This window comes from Podarcis tiliguerta (assembly GCF_965153285.1).
Source record: "Podarcis tiliguerta genome assembly, chromosome: 13".
NCBI classification, from domain to species: Eukaryota; Metazoa; Chordata; class Lepidosauria; order Squamata; family Lacertidae; genus Podarcis; species Podarcis tiliguerta.
Window position 1 is genome coordinate 36189326 of NC_139546.1, and position 19769 is coordinate 36209094.

Here is a 19769-nt window from a genome sequence, read left to right on the forward strand (position 1 = left end):
CAATTAAACACACAGTGGAATAATTAAAGGGGGGGGAGCCCAGCTCCCGAGGGGGAATTAAAGGATGCACAAGGGGTACACAATCCATAACATTCAGCAGTGTGGATGGGCACTAAGAAGACCCTTGTGGGAATCAGGTCAAAAGTGCACCTAGTCCATTCTGTTCTCATAGAGTCGCAACTGTACACCTCTGGGAAGCCCACAAGCAGGATACTTAGTGTAAAAGCAACTATTCCCACTTGCAGGGGTGAAACTAGGCTTTATTTTACCCAGGTCAAAGACCCAGTTTGGCACACCCACCCATGTGTATTTGCATACACACTTCTTCCTCTTTGGCAATCATTCATAGCTGAGTAAGATTGTCTTCCATGAACACGGTCTGAACAATGAGTCCGTAAATGACTGTGGAGGCCAATTTTGGATCCACATGTCCTTCCACAGTGGGCACATAGGTTTCTGGGCAGGAGTTGATCATGGTGAGGGTTTGCCAAGCGTGCTTTCCTCTTAGCATGTTTCTACCATTCATCCCACATTCAAGCTTCAAAGCCCAGGACACCTTTGGTAAAGGCTGTTCTCCAACAGGAGCACTTGCAGGCCAGTGTTTCCCAGTTGTTGGTGTTTATACTACATTTTAAGAGATTTGCCTTGAGAGAGTCTTTAAACTTCTTTTGTCGACCACCAGCATTATGCTTTCCACTCAGGCTGGCAGCTCCTGTGGGGGCTTCACCCAGGGCAAAAAAGTTGTAGCTACTGCACTGCCCACTTGTGTTATCTTCAGCAACTGATGGCAACATGGCAATTGAGGTGGTGTTCCCTTTTAAGCCAAGGTAAACAAACAGAAAGTGAGGAGGAATTAAAAAACCTTTTATTGAGGGTGAAAGAGGAGAGCACAAAATATGGTCTGAAGCTCAACATCCAAAAAACGAAGATCATGGCCACTGGTCCCATCACCTCCTGGCAAATAGAAGGGGAGGAAATGGAGGCAGTGAGAGATTTTACTTTCTTGGGCTCCATGATCACTGCAGATGGTGACAGCAGCCACGAAATTAAGAGACGCCTGCTTCTTGGGAGGAAAGCAATGACAAACCTAGACAACATTTTAAAAAGTAGAGACATCACCTTGCCAACAAAGGTCCGTATAGTAAAAGCTATGGTTTTCCCAGTAGTGATGTATGGAAGTGAGAGCTGGACCATAAAGAAGGCTGATCGCCGAAGAATTGACGCTTTTGAATTATGGTGCTGGAGAAGACTCTTGAGAGTCCCATGGACTGCAAGAAGATCAAACGCATCCATTCTGAAGGAAATCAGCCCTGAGTGCTCACTGGAAGGACAGATCGTGAAGCTGAGGCTCCAATACTTTGGCCACCTCATGAGAAGAGAAGACTCCCTGGAAAAGACCCTGATGTTGGGAAAGATGGAGGGCACAAGGAGAAGAGGACGACAGAGGACGAGATGGTTAGACAGTGTTCTCGAAGCTACAAACATGAATCTGACCAAACTGCGGGTGGCAGAAGTGCCTGGCGTGCTCTGGTCCATGGGGTCACGAAGAGTCGGACACGGCTGAACGACTAAACAACAAACAACAACAAACAAACCTTTGTGCCGATTCTCTCTCTGTCTACTCAGAAGTGAGCCCCATTACAATCACCGAGGCTTAACTCCCAAGTAAGTGAACATAGGTTTGCAGCCTTAATCACAAACGCCTTCAGAGAGCAGTTGCAACGATGTTTCCTTCATAGATGGTGCTAATGGCAGCTGTCAAGTGTGCGTGTCCATGAACATTATTGAGAACAGGATGGTTGAGAACATCTCGAACTGGTCGCCCGAGCAGTCATTTCCCCTGTTAAGCCCCACCCGCTTCTTAGTGTATCCCGTCATTATGCATAATTATTAGACGAAATATATTTAACTTATTCAGCCCTAATTAGCTGCTTCCTGTCGTCAGTTGGGCGGGTTTACTTTCCTCATTTGGCCAATTAGGAACCTGCCCGCTTTGTTTGAATAAGGAAGAACCGGAGGCAGAGCTTTCCCCTCAGCCAGACACTTTTTCGTCGCCTATTGGCTACATCGCCACGTCAAGTTACTATTTCTCCGAGCCGCGTCTCTCGCGCACTCTCACATTCTATTGGCGAAACGGCGCGTCAATCGAAGGATTTGAAATTCGCCCCCACCCAGTTTCTTCCCGCAACCGTTAGCAGATAAACAAACTATCGTCCCTTTAAACGCCGCTTTCACCAAACGTTCGTATTCAAATCCGTCCAATCAGGCACTATAGCGCCGCCTCTCCACTACGCCTCTCCTCATTGGCTGCCGGCCGTCGCGGACATTGGTTGTCAACGGCTCTCCGCGAGGAGAGCACCCGAGAAGGGAGGGGGGAGGAACGGACCCCCTCCGTTCTAACGGGCCTGATTGGGCGGTTGGGGTTCCAAAGGGGTGTGGCTGGCTTTGGCCGAGGGTTATAAAAACGTTTGCTGGGCACCGGCCACCCTCATTAAAGTGAGGGTGGCATAAGCGAGTTGGTAACAGCGTGGAGAAGGAGGAGGGTGGGGGGAACATCTGGTTTCCCCCCCGTAAATGCATGGGAAAGGTGGAACTTCTTAAACCCTAGTATCTAGCGTTTTCTCAATAGGAGTAGGGGGCTCCTGACCCAGGTTAGGAGTAGGCGCACGATATTTTAGGTGTAGACTAAGGTGCGTATGTGAGCCCTCTAAAGGTTGTGCTGTTCTACAATCCTCTGTGCAGACCCTACACAATGGTGAGTGGCTTTTGGCTCGTTTGCCCATGCCTAATTTGAAGTTTTCTCCTTGGTTCTGGGACCTACCAGAACTTGGTTGGGATTGGTGGCATGTGACTTTACTGCACAATACTGATCTAAGGTTCAAGGGATGGTTAACATGGGGATCTGTTCATATTTGTGTGCCTGTAGGCAAAATCCAGGAGTATGGAGTGAAACCTTTGGCTGCCTGTTTTCAGCTGGGTTCCAAGGTTATGGTTTTGTTTTGGGGAAGGGATCTGGGAGTGGGGTTCTGTGTAGGATTTGCTTGTAATAAGATACTTGGACTTAGCATTGGATATATGTCAGTGTTTGTGGCGCGAGTGGTGAGAAGCCTGTTGAAGTCCTGGTGTAGAGAAAGGGTGGAATTTCCTGATCTAGTGCCAGGCTTAGGGGTGTCATGATAGAGGAGGAATCCTAATAGAGGAGGTACTGATGAAATATGAAGAGAAAGTGAAACATTCAGAAGGAGCTTCTCAATTCCTAAAGGAACTCATTTTATAATATGGTTAAAGAGGCCCATATTCTTTGGTGTGGAATGAGTACACTGGGAAGGCATTTAAAAATGGAGGTGCAAGTATAACAGATGTAGTGATGCCAGTTTCTCTGAGTATTTGTCTAAATTAAGCAGGGTGGGGAAGCTGTTATTGGACTCCTACTGCCACCATCTCTGACCATTGGCCATGTTGACTGGGGATGATGGGAGTTGGAGTCCAACAGCTGGAGGGCCGCAGGTTCTCCATCCCTGGTTTAAAATGTCCGACTTCATTAGGGTTTTATAAGTGTTTATGGGAGGAATAATTTTTGTATAGGAGGGGTGGGCAGTTACCCACACTGGAAGTCAAACTTGAAAAAAACTTAATTCCCCACTTGCCACAATATTTTCCATCCTTTGTTACAACTTTGCTCCTCCTGTTTCCTTTCTTAGATGTGTGAGCTGTGGCATCCTTGATGCATGATCCATATGAAAAACACACATTATTGAGAGTATCAAGGTCTTTAAAAAATCCTCAGATATTTATTTGGGACAATAGATTCCTTACAGGGTAAATAATGCATTTTGATAATAGCCACCTTTGCTTTTCTAGAATTTAATTACATTCCCTGTTTGGATCATATTTCTTGAGGCATATTTTATATTGTTTGATTTATAAGGGAAAGAAAGAATGTATTTCTTTCCAGTGCCTTCCAAAATACCTTGTATTTTGTTTGATTTCCAGGTGCAGGGCTAAAGGCCTATTCCTTGCTGCAAACACAGAAAGTAATCACTTGTACAAAATAATACATAATAGAAAAGGTGGATTGTTCTTTTTACATATGGGGAAACATATCTCAGACATTCTTTATTAAGGCTGGAATCCTGGGCATTGAACACCATGAGACTTGCTCCTGAATAAACATACTGTATAGGATTGTATTGGGAGGCATCTAGAGTTTGCTTTCTGAGTAGTTTTATTCTTTTGTAGTATGAGGATTTAGGAAGATACAGCAGTACTCTGAACAGTTTGTCTTCTCCTGCTCCCCCTTTCTCTCAAAGCAAAATCCTCCATGTTTGCAAACTCTTCTACTCAGTGGAGTTGTAAGAGTACTGCTTTAAGATCTATAAAGTTGGTTAGCCTTTTAAAAACCTTTTGTCTTGATTTGTTCCAGTCTAGGCCTTTGGTTCCCTTGGGTATATGTTTCTATGTGCAGTGCTGCATACATGTTTTTAAATTTTCATTTTGTATTTGAGACCTGCGCAGTCCTTTGACCTCTTACATGCTTTCAGATGTGTTTAATTGTAAACTCTTTCTCATGGGACGAATCCTTGGCAAGCAGTGTTCTCTCCTCTTCCCCAACCCCACCCCCCAGCAGATGGTTTACACACAGGCAGCAGTTTTGTGTGCAGGGTAGGACTGAGCTTCCATGATAACTTAATTTTTTTGTAATCTATCAAAAACCATTAGTCGTTACTCAACACATAGTATATGTGTATGTCAATGAAGGTTAAGCACTTTGTAACTTAAGCAGAAGTGATGACTTTTATGGACGAAATGAAAATGTTCACGTAGAAAGCCATACATAGTGGTGTGTAATATTTTTCTCCTTGTGAGTGTGTTCTTTATCTGTAAGCTCTTGAGTGTTGGTACTTTATTTTACAGTTACTCCAAAGAGATGCTAGGATGCCTCCTCTGATGTCTTCCTTTATAGCCAAGGGTGATGCATTTTTGCCATTTGGCATCCTTACTATTGGTTTACTCTTGAAATGCCCTTTGGGGGCAGCATTCCCACTGTTGGTGACTTTGTGTTTTAAGTTCCATTAGAATGAGCCTGGCATGGAATCTGATTTTTGTTAGCTTTGGAGGATTCCAAGAAAAAAACATCCAGCAACGTGGGACACATTGCTTTGATCCAGAAGGGATCAGAAATGGTATTGTGGGGTGTCCTGTTTAAGTGTGGCCTCCTCTGTACTTGTGGTAAAGGAGGCTGTAGATGTAGTTAACTAATTAGACTAGCCTTGCACAACTTTAGGTCCCCAGGTGTTGTTGGACTAAAATCATCCCTGGCCACTGGTCCTGCTAGCTAGTCCAACATAATCTGAGGATGCAAGATTGATAGAGAGTCTGAGCTAGACTGTGACCCAAATGGTTTATTTTTCAGTTTTGGGCTGCATGCTTTTGTGTCCATGTACGCTACGGTAGTAAAACTTAGTTTCTGTTGGAGTCAGAGAGAGAGATGGGAAAGAACTCCCCAGGGAGAGCTGGTACATGTTGGAGGCTAGGTCAGCTTGCTCCTTTTAAAATGGCAAGTGGGCAGCCCCTTTAGCACCCTGAAAGACATATGTGGGCACCTTTAGGGTGTGTGCAGAATTGGTCTGAGAAGCAGAGGCTGCAAATAGCCACCCTATGATATTGAACTGAGGTGGAGCGTTTGTAGAAATGACAATCAAGTAACAAAAATTGTACACCCGCAAATACACATTGTGTCTGAGGGAAAAGTTAAGGCATACCTTGCCTAAAGACTTTGCGTAACCTAAGTACAAAAGGTTTTCTTCCTTCGCAATTGTCCTGCTTTTGTATGTCAATGTTTGCTGGCAATGCAGGCCACTTAATTCCTTCTGACCGTGCAAATGAGGATCTACAGTTGACAGGTGTCAAAATATAAATAAATAGCAATGGGGGGCTGTTTAGATGAGGTGTTCTCAGGATTAGGGGGGTGAAAGGTGAGAGCAGGCTTGCCTTCTCGTGTGTTTTCTTTCTCTCTATTTCACTCACTCACTCACTCACTCTCTATCTCTCTCACACACACACTGAAAAAGTGACTAACAGACCAAGAGATCCTGTGTTTGTTTGAATGGGGAATCTCCCTTGCTTTGCCAGATTTAATCTCTGCTTTGAACAATCATGGAATCCCTTGCCTTTGTCCATTGGCTTAGTAAGTGAGGAGAGTGAATTGGGAAACTGTAGGCCTGAGGCCTGCTCCCCATCTCTTTCCGGCTACCTCATGTGAATTGGGGGTCACACACCATCTGAACAGCCCCAAAGAAAACTGTCATTCAGGTACCCGCTTAATTTGTGTGTGTCTCTGCTTGCTTTCACCCCCGTTTCTCACCTGAAATTAAAAACATACAAACCCGTGTGTGCAAAAGAGGGTTAGAAGAAGCCCAGCTACTCCAGATTTGCTGTGTTTGATAGCTGTGCTGCAAGATTGGCAGCAGGCTTTTGAGAAGTCAGATTCAACTTTTGCTGTGAAAGCTACCTTGCTAGTGTATTTTCTCAACCCATTATTACATTTTGCTCTTGCCTCTTCTCCAAGGAGTTCAAGGGCTGTGCCCATGATTCTTGTATTTCACTCTCCCCTGTTTTACCCTCACAATTAAACTGTGAAGTAGGTTGTTCTGAGAGTGTATGATCGGCCCAAGGTCACGCAGTGGGCTTTGTGACTGAACTTGCCTCTCTGATCCTAATACAGCCCTCCCTGTCCTCTGTACCACACTCACCCACATTGGCTTTTCTCAAGTAGCAGCATTTGCCTTGGGGGTGGAAGGGATTTACGTAGGATTTGACACTGTCCCCACCAATTAGTACTTTTGAATGCTGGGATTCTTGAGCCTACGTGACTTTGGCTCTTTGTAACACATCTAGCCTTGTTGTCTTGACAGTTATGAGAGTTTGTGCTCCACCAAAGGACTGCGAGCGCAGGGCTGCAAAGTAGCTGCTTCCTATCCCTTCCTTCCTCAGCCCTGGAAGTTCCACTCAGGCAGTTTTGAGGAGGAATTGTGCCTGTGCTTTCAAGAATTGCCACTATGAGGGATGTAATATTGCTTTAAAATACCATTGGGCTTCTGATCCCTTTGGAAACAATTGATAAATGAAACAAGATAAATCAATTTTTGCAAACAAGCTGTTCCTTTTTCTTTTACTCTGTCTAATTTGATGTGCCTTTGCTCAGCAATCGCGCTGGGGCTTCAGGTAGCTCTGCGCAAGCCGCAGGAGGGCTTGCGAAGAGCAGCCTGTTCTGGGGGCTGGGGCTGGGGGAAGCTTGGGCTTTCCCCACCCCAGCCTCGTGCCTTGGGGGGGGAGGAATAATTCCCCCCCTTTATTCCCCCCCCCCCCAAAAAAAACTAGGTGCGCCTTATGGGCTGGTGCGCCCTATGGGGCGAAAAATACGGTACATGGTTTTTAGTGGAGAGAAATTAGACTGTCTTTGGGTTTTGCAGTCAGGGGCTCATCAACAAAAAATTACTTTAAAAATAAGACACGCATAATTCTTGGTGAGTGAGAGTTAATCAGAAGAAAGTGCATTTTGAAATGGATCCTATGTTTTGTCATCAACCTGCTGCATGAAACGGCTTTCAGGGAGCCTACTTGTGAGTAAACATAGGAAGCAGACCGCGTTGCTGCTTGAATTGGCAGGTTCTTGTGGGTTATGGGGAGATTACTTAGGAGTAAGCATTTCGAGTGGCATGCTGGCAGAAGACAGTGTTCCAGTGACATGCCTTGGAAAGCAAGTAGCTATTTAATGATTCACTGACTTTGCTGGGAGAAGACTAGGAAGTGGAAGCTTATTTTGGATGGTGGTGTTTCTCTACAGGTGTGTGTGTGTGTGTGTGTGTGTGTGTGTGTGTGTGTTCCAAGGCATTGGAACATTGTTTGACCCAAGTAAGCACCATTTACATGCACTATGCTTTCCTTCCCATTCCCTCCCCCAAGTAAATCTGAGTATTACTAGTGCCTAGAGTTGGCCTTCCTGTTCTGTGTTGCTGGAGGCTCTTGGTTAGATCTGTTGGTCACCCTCTATGCAACATTTCGGGCATTCTGCAGCACATTGTCACTCCCAATTTTGGTCAGCCCTGCCCCCTTCAAGAGCAGTGGGTGGCAGATCCAGGCAGGGACTGTATTTCAGCTAAGAACCATATTCTTCTTTGCTTTTCCCTCTCCCACCCTTTCTGTCCTGCAGAATTCCAATGTAGAAAATTTGCCTCCCCACGTGATTCGGCTGGTCTACAGGGAAGTCTCCACTCTGACCTCAGACCCACCTGAAGGCATCAAAGTATTCCCTAATGAGGAGGACATCACAGATGTGCAAGTTACCATTGAAGGACCTGGTAAGAAGGGGCACGTGGAGTTTGCTTTCCGAGACTCCTTTTTTAAAAAGGCATGTGGTTAGGAGGCAGAGGGCAGTACCTGCATGAAGTACAGCAGAGCTGTAGCTTATGGGTTGTTGTGAAAAGGGCAACAGTGCCAAGTGGCATTGTCCAAGCAAGAATGGAAAGGTGACTCCTTTAAGGGGTTGTGGGGCTCTTCTCCACAGGCAGCCTAAATTTAGCTTCCCATCAATATTCCTATGTTGTCCAGGAGAGCTTGTTCCCATCACCTGCTTCCAGGATGGGGAAAGGAGCTCTCTTCCGCACCTCCTGTGGGGGAATCCAGATACCTTTCTGCTGCTTATAGCGTGCAGGTATTTACAGTGGTACCTCTGGTTGCAAACGGGATCTGTTCCGGAGCCCAGTTCGCAACATGAGCAAAACGCAACCCGCGTGTGCATGGGTCATGATTTGCCGCTTCTGCGCATGCGCGTGACATCATTTTGAGCGTCTGCGTGAGCGGCGAAACCCGGAAGTAACCCTTTCCGGTACTTCCGGGTTGCCACAGGATGCAACCTGAAAAGATTTAACCTGAAGCAAACGTAACAAGAAGTATGACTGTATATTATATATATGTATGTATATATATATAATACATATATATATTTCTATATTCATATATTCTAACCTTGTGGTTAGAAATAAGACAGTTGGGTGGGGTCTTGTAGGCGGGGGAAGCTCTGGAACCAAGCTGCAGCCTTGAGCCGTGGCTCAGTGCAGACATAACACTGAAGTGGAAAACAGGAGGTCAGGGCTATTGGGGTGTATCCAGTTAAATTATACTCTGAGTAGATGTGTTGAAATTAACGGGCCTGTGTTGATTATGCCCATCGATATCAATGGGTCTAGGGCTAACATTGGAGATAGCCCATTTGGCCAGTGTAATCTCTTTTAGCAGAAGAGAAGTTTCAATTCTCTAGGAATGCCAAGTTCTCAGTTTCCACAGCCCGGCCATATACTTTCAGACTTCTAGCAATAAAACCAAATTAACCCCTTTCCCACCCTTGGTTCTAATAAATGTTCAGGAGGGTCCATCTCTACCAAAGTTGAGGTCCACTGTTTTCAACTGGCGAATGAATCCTTGAGCCCCAAACTGGAAATTAAAAGGGAAAAGAAAAATCTAGCCCCTATTAAACTTGTGCTGAGAGGAGTAAAAATGTCCGCCTTGCAAGTAGACAAACTTGCCCCAGAAAAGGGCTTGAGGTGAAGGCCAAAAGAAAAAAGAGAAAGAGAGGGGGGGGAAACCAGACTTATTATTTAGCTCCTTTAAAAAAAGAAGTCAGCAGGCCTTCAGTATTCAGGAGAGTTGCTGGAGAAAAAGCAAAACGGGGCTAAATAATGCTAAAAAGGAAGCAAAATTAGGGTACACTTTAGTTTGTTTCCTTCAGTTACACACACGTGAATAATAATACTCCTTATTAAAAATTAGCCTTTCATTAATTTATAATGACATTCCCAAAATTTTGGATTGCTTCTTCTCTTTTTCCTCCTTGTACACTAAGAATCCTTCCTTATCACAGTTGGGTTGTAAATATTGTTGAGACCAAGAGGAACCTTGAAACTTTTTTGTATCTCTTTTGTACTCTGTCTATCTGATTTCTCAACCCCATTGCCCAAACTGGAATCTTCTACAGTATCTCTAAACGTGGTGTTTCAGAGAGAGAAGAGTTCTCTAATGTAACAGAGGTATGGTGGGCTTTATCTAACATTTGGGACAATCTCTCTTAACTGAAGAGAAGATTCAGTTTTCTTGAAATACCAAGTTCTCAGTTTCTACAGCAAGACCATATAATGTCTGGCTTCTAGAAATAAAACCACACCAGAAATAAAATGGGAAAACAGAAACGTTTTGCATTTTAATATAACAAACTCATAATTTTATCTGGGCTTGTATAAACTTTAACTTTTAACTATTAACTTTTAAAATGTCATCTTTTTTTGTCTTGTGACCAACCAGAGCATTCTAAAAGATAAACCTCTCTTCCCTGAGTTTATTCTGTGTATACTTAGGCAGCCACCAAATAGCATTGAAAGGCATCATTCACTTCACTCCTGCAGTGCCCATTTCATGTTTTATAACCCTCTTTCATCCCATATCCTATGGTTTATGATATTTGCTATGCTTTTCTATTAACCACTACATTCCAGTTTAATTAAAAATAAATAAATAAGGAACACAGAACATGCCAAGTCACAAATCACTGTATTAAGTTCTGGGACTTCAGATACAATACATGAAAAGAAGAACAGAGGTTTTCTCTGAATTTAAGCAGGGCTGAATCAGGAATAAAAGTTTATTCAACGGTAATAGGAGAAATTTCTGCTAATCCAGAGACGTGAGGATGATGATAATATCATCATCAACGATTGTTGCCTCAGAAGACTGTCCAAGAAAATAATAATTCAGGATTCAAATTACATTTTCAGTGAAAATTCCACAGTCTTTGACAAGGCATATCATTTGTTGGGGGTGTTATAATGCTGTGGTCTAAACCACTGAGCTTGCTGATCATAAGGTTGGCAGTTCGAATCCCCCCGATGTAGTGAGCTCCCGTTGCTCTGTCCCAGGTCCTGCCAACCTAGCAGTTCGAAAGCACACCAGTGCAAGTAGATAAATAGGTATCACTGCAGTGGGAACGTAAATGCGTTTCCATGCGCTCTGGCACTCATCACGGTCCTCCGTGCGCCAGTAGCGGTTTAGTCATGCTGGTCACATGACCTGGCATGCTGTCTGTAGAAAAACATCGGTTCCCTCGGCCTGAAAGCGGAGATGAGTGCCACACCCCATAATCTCCTTTGACTGAACTTACCTATAATGTGTTTGAGAGGGGGGAGTTATTGGATTGTTCTTGTTTTTATTTTGATTATGTATTCTGTGTTTTTATATCATGATTTTATCTTGTGAACCACCCTGAGACCTGCAGGTATAGGGTGGTATACAATTTTTTACAAAATAATTTGTTCCCAACGTGGTACAGAGCACCAACCACATCATGAAACAACACTCAGATACCAATGGCTTGGCCAGCATCTTTTTTAGCTCCCAAGGTCTTGTGGATCATCATGGCTGCTGTAGAAGATGAAATCTAGAGGAGGCCATATTGGCGTTCTCAAAAAATAGAGAAGGGGAAAAGGGAGCACTCCTTGAGATCAGGCAGACAAAAAAGCAAAATAGTTAGCTGGACATCAGAGATAACTGAGCTGTGGTTTAAACCATGTGTGGGGTACAGTGAGTGGGAGATGCCATCCTGCGGTATTGCTGAGACAACCCTTCTCCTGTTCCTGCTGCAGAGGGTACCCCATATTCCGGTGGCCTCTTCCGCATGAAGCTCATCCTCGGCAAAGACTTTCCAGCCAGCCCACCCAAAGGCTACTTCCTGACCAAAATATTCCACCCCAACGTGGGGGCCAATGGCGAGATCTGCGTCAACGTCCTCAAGAAGGACTGGAAAGCGGAACTGGGCATCCGACATGTCCTGCTGGTGAGTGGTGGTTTTTACTGGGTTACATCCCAAAATGGTATGTTTGGGTCCTGAATTGGGTTGTAACCCAAAATTGTTAATATTGTTAATTCACCTGGTCAGACTTATTGTCCAGTACTTTTTATACTGACTGGCATTGGTGTGACAGGGTTTCAAGTAGGCAGATACATTTCGTTTGCCTGATGCCTAAGATCCTTTCAACGGGCAATACCAGGGATTGAACTGCATGCAAAGCATGTCTCGCCTCTGAGCCATGGTTTGCCCCTGTAATTGGGAATATGACCATTTTCTTATGGGTTCTTCCCCTGCGAGTGGCTAGGTCTAGGCAACTCTCTTAATATTTTGGCAGTATGTTGAAGTATTTAAATTTAATGAATCAGTTAAAAGGGAGGTGACGAGTAAGTTAAAAAACACCTTAGTCAGCGGCCATTAAAACTTGCTCCTTTCTAGGTTTTCTACCATCTTTAAGTTAGGTAACTTTTGAAGCAACAGAGCTAGGACTCTGTGGGAGCTTGGGATAGATGATGCCACAGTATTTAGGTGGTCCTGGGGCCCCAGAATATTGACTGCTTTTTCCTGGATTTGAATTGCAGCTCTCCATCATGGTAACTAAATAGGACAGGACAGATCCTGTTGTCTGTTCCACCTCAGAATGTATGAGAGAAGAATCTTGCTTTGAAATCATCCACTTATAATATCCCTGCTAGTAAAACGCTTGCACGTCAGGAAGGTTGCTTGCTGCTTCCTTAGCCTTTTCTCTAATGCATTCACTTCCCACAAGCTTTGAGCTTTTGACAGGCACTTTCAAACCAGCAACACTCCTTTTTCACAAGCACATATCTGTACCAAGGTGATAATAGAGTGCCTTGTTCCTGGTTCCACTTTTTAATCTGAATCTGGTGTCGGGCTGAGAGTGAGAAGCTTCTGCAGGCAGAACTCTGAACTCTGCTTCAGAGTTATGCCCCATCTCTAGGACTGAATGATTTCCAAAGGGCAACTTACAACACATGAAAAGAGCCTTCCTCGGCTTGATGCCCTCCAGAAATTTTTGTCTACAATTTCCATCAGCCCCAACTGCTGGCCATGTCAGCTGGTGGGGCCAAAGGGAGCTGCAGTATGAAACATCAGGAGAGCACCACATTGGGGAAGGCAGCCAGTGTGGTATAATGGTTAGAGTGCTGGACTATGACCTGGGAGACCAGGGTTCAAATCCCCACTCAGCCATGAAGCTCTTAGCCTAACCGACCTCACGAGGTTGTTGTGAGAATGAAATGGGGAGAAGGAGAACCTTGTACACCACATTGACCTCCTTGGAAGACAAAGGTTGTATATATAAATGGAATAAATAAACAGAAATAAATCCAGGCAATGTGTAAAAGGGGGCCTAGCAGCTTGTCACCCACTGACTGCTGACCGGGGTCAGTGCATCTTTCTCCTCACTTTAGCAGTCCAAAGACAACTGGTTTGTGAAGCAGATTTATTGCTGGGGTAGAGGGAAGCAGCAGCCAAGCAGTGGCTGAGACCATGCTGGTCTTCCTCCTGTCCTTCTACTCTTCCTGGGAGGGAGTGGGCACAACGCCCACTCTGAGACGCCCTTGTTTGGCTGGCCAATGGCAGAGCTCGCTGGATTCTTTTCTAATAATAATAATAATAATAATATATTATATCCTGCCCATCTGGCCGGGCCTCCCCAGCCATTCTGGGTGGCTTCTAACAGGATATAAAAAGCACAATAAAAATCAAACATTAAAAACTTCCCTAAACAGATGTCTTCTAAAAGTCAGATAGTTGTTTATTTCCTTGACAGCTGGTGGGAGGCTGTTCCGCAGGGTGGGCACCACTGCCAAGAAGGCCCTGTTCCTAACACTGATCATGTCTCTCCTTCCCATGGTTCTGACTGCCCTCGCTCCTTGTTCCCCTCGTAGACCATCAAGTGTTTGCTGATCCATCCCAATCCAGAATCGGCCCTGAATGAGGAAGCAGGGCGCCTCCTGCTGGAGAACTATGAGGAATATGCCTCCCGGGCCCGCCTCCTGACGGAGATCCATGCCCAGCCTTCGTCCGGCCTGCGCACCAAGGACCCTGCCGAGCCGTGCTCTTCTTCGGCCGGTGCCTCGGGGGAAGGCCCCATGGCTAAGAAACATGCAGGCGACAGGGACAAGAAACTGGCCTCCAAGAAGAAGACCGACAAGAAGCGAGCTCTCCGGCGGCTTTAGGGGCCAGCGGGGACGGCGGGGTGGGGTCTGGCGCACAGGGTGGGTGGGCATTGGGGTTCCACAAGTACATTCTCCATTTCTCCTCTCTCCCTCTCCCACCTTCACGTTGAGGCTGCAGTCCAAGTCTGTCTCGCCCTTGTCAGATTTTTCTTCTTTTCCGTCTTTAAGTTATTTAAATTATAAAAGCAGGAAAATCTATTAAATGCCTTTTTTTTCTTAAGAAGGCTCTTAATGTTTGGTTGTGCCATCATCTAAAACCAGCGGCCCACGTTGAGAATGCTCTGCCCTTACCGTTAAAAAGGATGTTAATAGAAGCGCAGAGGAGCATCGAAATAAGAGGATTGGAAATGGGGAGCATCTTCCTTTTTGACGGAGGGCTTTAAAAAGAGGTTGCTGCTTTGCGGTTGGGGGGGGGGGGAGATATCAAAGAAGAGACTTTATAGAGGTAGATAAGATTGTGAACCATGAGGAGCAGGTAAAGGGAAAGAGGATTCTTTACTGTTGGACTTCAGGATTACTTTGCTGAAATTGGTTGATGAAGGATAACGAGAATGTTTTTCTGCACAACACATAATTAAGGAATTCATTGCTCCGAGTTGTGGTTTTGACCACTAACTTAGTTGTTTGTTTGTTTTCAAAAGGAAGCTGGGCAAATCTAAGCAAAGAAGGGTCTTTCTATGTGCGTGCTAGCCATGCAAGCTAAATGTGACCTCTGTTTAGAGGCAGTATGTTGGGGTGGCCATGGGCTTTCCTGGGAACATCTGGTTAGCTGCTTTTCAGGCCTTTGGCCTAATCCAGCAAGTACGTTCTTAAGGCAAGTCAGCTGAGCAGAGTGATCTCCCTCTGTGTCCAAATGAATTCGCTCATTCAAAATACTGGCCTCTGCATCCCTTACCACCGCGACCCCTTAAACTCTCCCATGGCACTGGTGTTAAGCTACCTTGATGTGGGAAGAGGTGATGAATGCTGGGATTTGTGATGACACGAGGGGCATCTGAACTGTTCCACACATTAGCTGGCAAGTAAATGATTTAATGGAACGTGTGAATTTCTTCTCCCTCCATCAGTGTCCCAGTTGTATGCATTTGTGTCATAAAAATGCAGGTGCAGCTTTGGACACTACTAGTACAGTTGTCCTCACCCAGTTCCGTAGTTTACACACACACACCCCTCAGCAGTACACAACATGCCAGCAGCGTAAGGTAGCCCACATGGTTTTTTGAGGGCCTTGTGGTGCACCCTCTGGCTGGCACAGTAGCAGGCAGTCAAGGGGCTGTTTGACAGGTCTCCACAGTTCCTTGTACGCTAACGTGCACACACATTTCTCATGGGCTATACCGCATGGTGTGTGCTTCTTTGTGCACACAGAACTTTAACAACGGTCTTCCCTCCCACAACTGCCACCACAGGGCTAGGGGGGAAACAGATCTGGCTTTTTAGAAGTGTTTTACTTCCTCCATAGTTTTTCTTCTGTAGCTTATATTTACTATTTTATTAAATAATTTTTAAGAATGTTTATTTGAAATATTTTCGTGTAAAGACATTTTGAGGTTCACCTGAAAAGCAGTATATAAATATTTTAAATATTTTTTGAATATACCGCTTTTCTAAAAGACATGGTGCAGAGTGGTGTACAAAATTAAAAACAGAAAAGCAATAAAGTTACAATTCAGTTGCAGTTCAACAATCTAAAGCGATCGACAAACACCTGTTGCCAGGTAGGGGCTATGAAATGTCTTAAAACTGCACTAAAAGTGTTTGTTAAGTCTTCAAGAGAAGGACAAGAACGATAAAGCCTGGCACCACCAACGGGAAGGCCCTGTTTCTGGCACTTGTCCTTTCAACTTCATGTGTTGGTGGGACAGCAAACAGGGCTCTTGAACCTGATCTTAATTGTGATGCAAGTTTATATAGGCATAGATAGTTCTTAAGGCAACTTGGTACCAGACAGGAATGTTTCAGTGTGAGTCGATGTCATCCTTTTGGACTTGGGTTTAAACTTTTAGTTTAAAACTTATTAGTTTAAACTTTTAGTCAAAGCACTTGGTGAACTCTCTAAGTGGTTTGTCACCAAATGCAGGTCACAGTAAGTCATTCTGCCAATTCAAACTGGGTTCATCTGCTAACCTGCATAAACATTAGCTGAGCACATAAAGCTATGTGGCAGATTAAGTAATCTGATGAACTCTTGGGTAAGCTTGATTTGGAGGTATGAATATAAAAAGTTCCTGAAATGAGGCTGAAAACCAGTCTTATAATGCAACACTGAAAGCTGAGCAACTGAAATGGTCACTGGCTAGAGCACCTCTCCGTGCGGAAAAGCAATATTGGGAGCTTTTCAGTTTGGTGTAATGGGCATTTATTTTTGGCATGCCTATGCTGCCCCCATTACCAGAGTCCTCTAGGTGGCTTGATTTTTTTTTATATAAAAAAGATGTAAACACAAAAAATAATACAGCGTAAGAATAGCAGTGGGGACAAAATCTTAGTAAAGGTGGGCAGATGCTTTTCTCCAGGGAAATCCAGCAAAACTGAAAATCCAGGATGAGAGGAAGTTACTTCAGATAGTCACAGTTAACTGGCATTCACGGCCACAAGATATGACTACCACTAATTTAAGTGACTTAAAAGTGGATTAGAAAAATTCATGGTAGGTAAAGCTGATACTGAGATGACTAGCTATTCTACCTCCAGATTTGTAGTCTGAATTTCCATTAGCTTTGGAGCAGTAATGGGAAGAGAGCTGTTGCCCCAGTGTCCTGCTTGTGGGCTTCTCAGAAACATACTTGGCCATTGTGGGAAGGATTCTGGGCAGGACTTTCCTTGCGTTATTACTGCATTTTGGATGTAGGAATATACTGAACCAGCGGAGGGCAGCACTGTCCTTGATTATCTTCCTGTTTTGTGTGTTTTAGCCAAGTTTCTTTGGATGAGCCAGCGTACCCTAGAGGTTGTAGGCTTCTCAACACATGAAGGAGAATTGCCTGGGGGTAGTGTGCCGTTCCCTCACCACACTTGGCAAGTTTCCTGTGTATAAATTTTGCTTTATGCGCAGATTTTCCAGAGCTGGCCCAGGACATTTTGCAGCCTGAAGACAGAGCAACAAACGGTCCCAACCCTGCTCCCTACTGTCACCCAAGTCAAGGCACAGGGTCACCCAGGCCAGTCAAGTTAATTTTGGCATCTAAGGCTGAAAATCCAATATGAGCCTCTCCCCGCAACTTGGCAGCAAAAATACAGTAATAAATAATGGACAATTTACTGTCCTTTTGAGATGCTCAAAAAATCTGCCTGAGGTGGCCACCCCAGTTGACCTAATGGTAGGACCGGCTCTGATTGGACGAATGGATAAAGGTGAAAACTTAACTTTGCACATATTTGGATCTGTCCTGAAATAGCTTGCTTCATTGATTAGTTGGGTAAGGGCCGTTCTAGTTAATAGATGTCTTAATTCAAAGCTGGAGAATATTCACACACTTATAAATTTCCCCATGATGAGAAATGTATCCTGCCTGTTCCCTCTCAGGCCCTGTCATCCATTCTCGCCACCTTGCTACATGGCACACAGTTAATAGGGGTCCCTGGTGGATAATTGTTTGGGAGAGGAATGGGCAAGGGAAGCTGTGGTTGCCTAGGGTCCTGCCTGCAGCAGGGGATTTAAAAGCATCCATGTTCTCTGACTTTGAACCTGACAGCCTTAATTCCCAGTTTTCCACCTCTTACCCCTCTTAGACTTGACTGCAAAGAACCACAAGTCTTGAATTCCTGGATCTTGGCCCCTTTTGCCCACCCCACCCCTTGTGTGTTTTCGTTAAATTCAGGTGGATAAATGAGGAATGATCACTGCAGATGGTGACAGCAGTCACGAAATTAAAAGACGCCTGCTCCTTGGGAGAAAGGCGATGGCAAACCTAGACAACATCTTAAAAAGCAGAGACATCACCTTGCCAACAAAGGTCCGTATAGTAAAAGCCATGGTTTTCCCAGTAGTGATGTATGGAAGTGAGAGCTGGACCATAAAGAAGGCTGATCGCCGAAGAATTGATGCTTTTGAACTGTGGTGCTGGAGGAGACTCTTGAGAGTCCCATGGACTGCAAGAAGATCAAACCTCTCCATTCTGAAGGAAATCAGCCCTGAGTGCTCACTGGAAGGACAGATCGTGAAGCTGAGGCTCCAATACTTTGGCCACCTCATGAGAAGAGAAGACTCCCTGGAAAAGACCCTGATGTTGGGAAAGATGGAGGGCACAAGGAGAAGGGGACGACAGAGGACGAGATGGTTGGACAGTGTTCTCGAAGCTACAAACATGAGTCTGACCAAACTGCGGGAGGCAGTGGAAGACAGGATTGCCTGGCATGCTCTGGTCCATGGGGTCACGAAGAGTCGGACACGACTAAACGACTAAACAACAACAACAACAACATTAGGAATTCTGGAGAAGCATCCTTAAACAGAGTAAGGCCATTGGTCTCTCTCTACACTGACTGGCAACAGCTTTCCACTGTATTGGGCAGAAGTCTCCAAAATCTACCTGGAGACGCTGGTGATTGAAGTTGTTCTTTCTTTCTTTTCCCGACTCAGTTGAGCTAGTATTTAGCTTATTTTCAGCGATAGGCCTCAGGCCTTTGGCATGAGATAAGGCATAATGTGTATCTGAGCATGTGCAGAGTATGCTTTCCAGCACTGAGGAATCATGAAAAACTCTGAAATCTAGTTGCAAAGGCATAGTTTGGCCTGTCTTGAAGCTATATTTGAGCTTTGCCTGCCTTGATTTAGAAATTAAACTGCCACTTCAGATACAGGGATTGTTGGTGCCATTTTCCATTCTGCCCACCAGGTGGCACTACTTTGCCATGTTCAAAGCAAGAAGCTGGGGATTGAGTGCTGTTTTCATCGTACCAGTTTAGCTCTTTCTGTGTTTTCGTAATTGGTTTTGTGCTGATTCCTTGTAATTTTTAGCAAGGTCTTTACTGCCACCTGGTTGGTTTTGCACAATATGCTGGGGGTGGGGGAGAAGCGAAATTTCAGAGCTGGAGAGGGGCTCTTTCCAGCAGCAGCCGCTTCACCTGCTTCTAGTGTCCAGCTGATTATCACAAGCTCCTTACAACCATATTTACAGCATCCTTTCCACATGGGGATTAGTGCAGATCAGCACTAACTGGCTTGTGGTTAAAACTCCAGGGAGCAAGAGAGCGGGGAAAGAGACTGGTTATATAACCCCACTTCCTCTTCTGTCTTAAATTGAGTGATTTAAGACAGAAATCCAACAGGCAAAGCTATATCCTGTGCGTTCAGCTAGGAGGGCTTAAAAAGAGGAGTCTAATGGCAACTTGATGGGTGTGCCTTGTTTTAGCGGCCTGCTCCTGCACATTTAACAGAAGGCAGAAGAGAAGGTGGCATTTGCAGGTGAAAGTTGTCCTAGCACCTCCCTGCTAGGAAAAGCACAATGTACTAAATTCCGCTGTGTCGTGTATGGAAGGGCTTTTTCTTTTTTAAATGGCAACCTAAAGGGATTCTGGAAGCCAGTGCCTGCAGGGTTAAAGTGGGCAGGGGAAAAGATGGCTGCCAAGACTCCTGAGTTCTCTGAAAATAGGAGTAAGGGGAGCTAGAGAATTGGGATTTGGTAATTTTCTGGTGTGCCTTTACCAGCTATGTGCCAAGTACAGTGGTA

General features: G+C 44.8%; 1 protein-coding gene across 1 annotated transcript; it reads left to right on the plus strand.

Annotated features, from left to right (window-relative positions):
• Positions 1-2346: 2346 nt before the first annotated feature.
• UBE2S (ubiquitin conjugating enzyme E2 S) lies at positions 2347-14320 on the plus strand. The gene is made up of 4 exons (XM_083408843.1): positions 2347-2755; positions 8213-8360; positions 11691-11881; positions 13807-14320. The coding sequence occupies exons 1-4, from the start codon at positions 2753-2755 to the stop codon at positions 14095-14097; spliced, it is 633 nt and encodes a 210-aa protein (XP_083264969.1). The 5' UTR covers positions 2347-2752; the 3' UTR covers positions 14098-14320.
• The last annotated feature ends 5449 nt before the right edge of the window (positions 14321-19769 follow it).

Excerpts from the sequence above, each read along its gene's own strand:
- UBE2S (XM_083408843.1), top strand. Across the intron at positions 8,361-11,690 it reads AGTTACCATTGAAGGACCTG|AGGGTACCCCATATTCCGGT; the intron begins GTAAGAAGGGGC and ends TTCCTGCTGCAG. Across the intron at positions 11,882-13,806 it reads GCATCCGACATGTCCTGCTG|ACCATCAAGTGTTTGCTGAT; the intron begins GTGAGTGGTGGT and ends TTCCCCTCGTAG.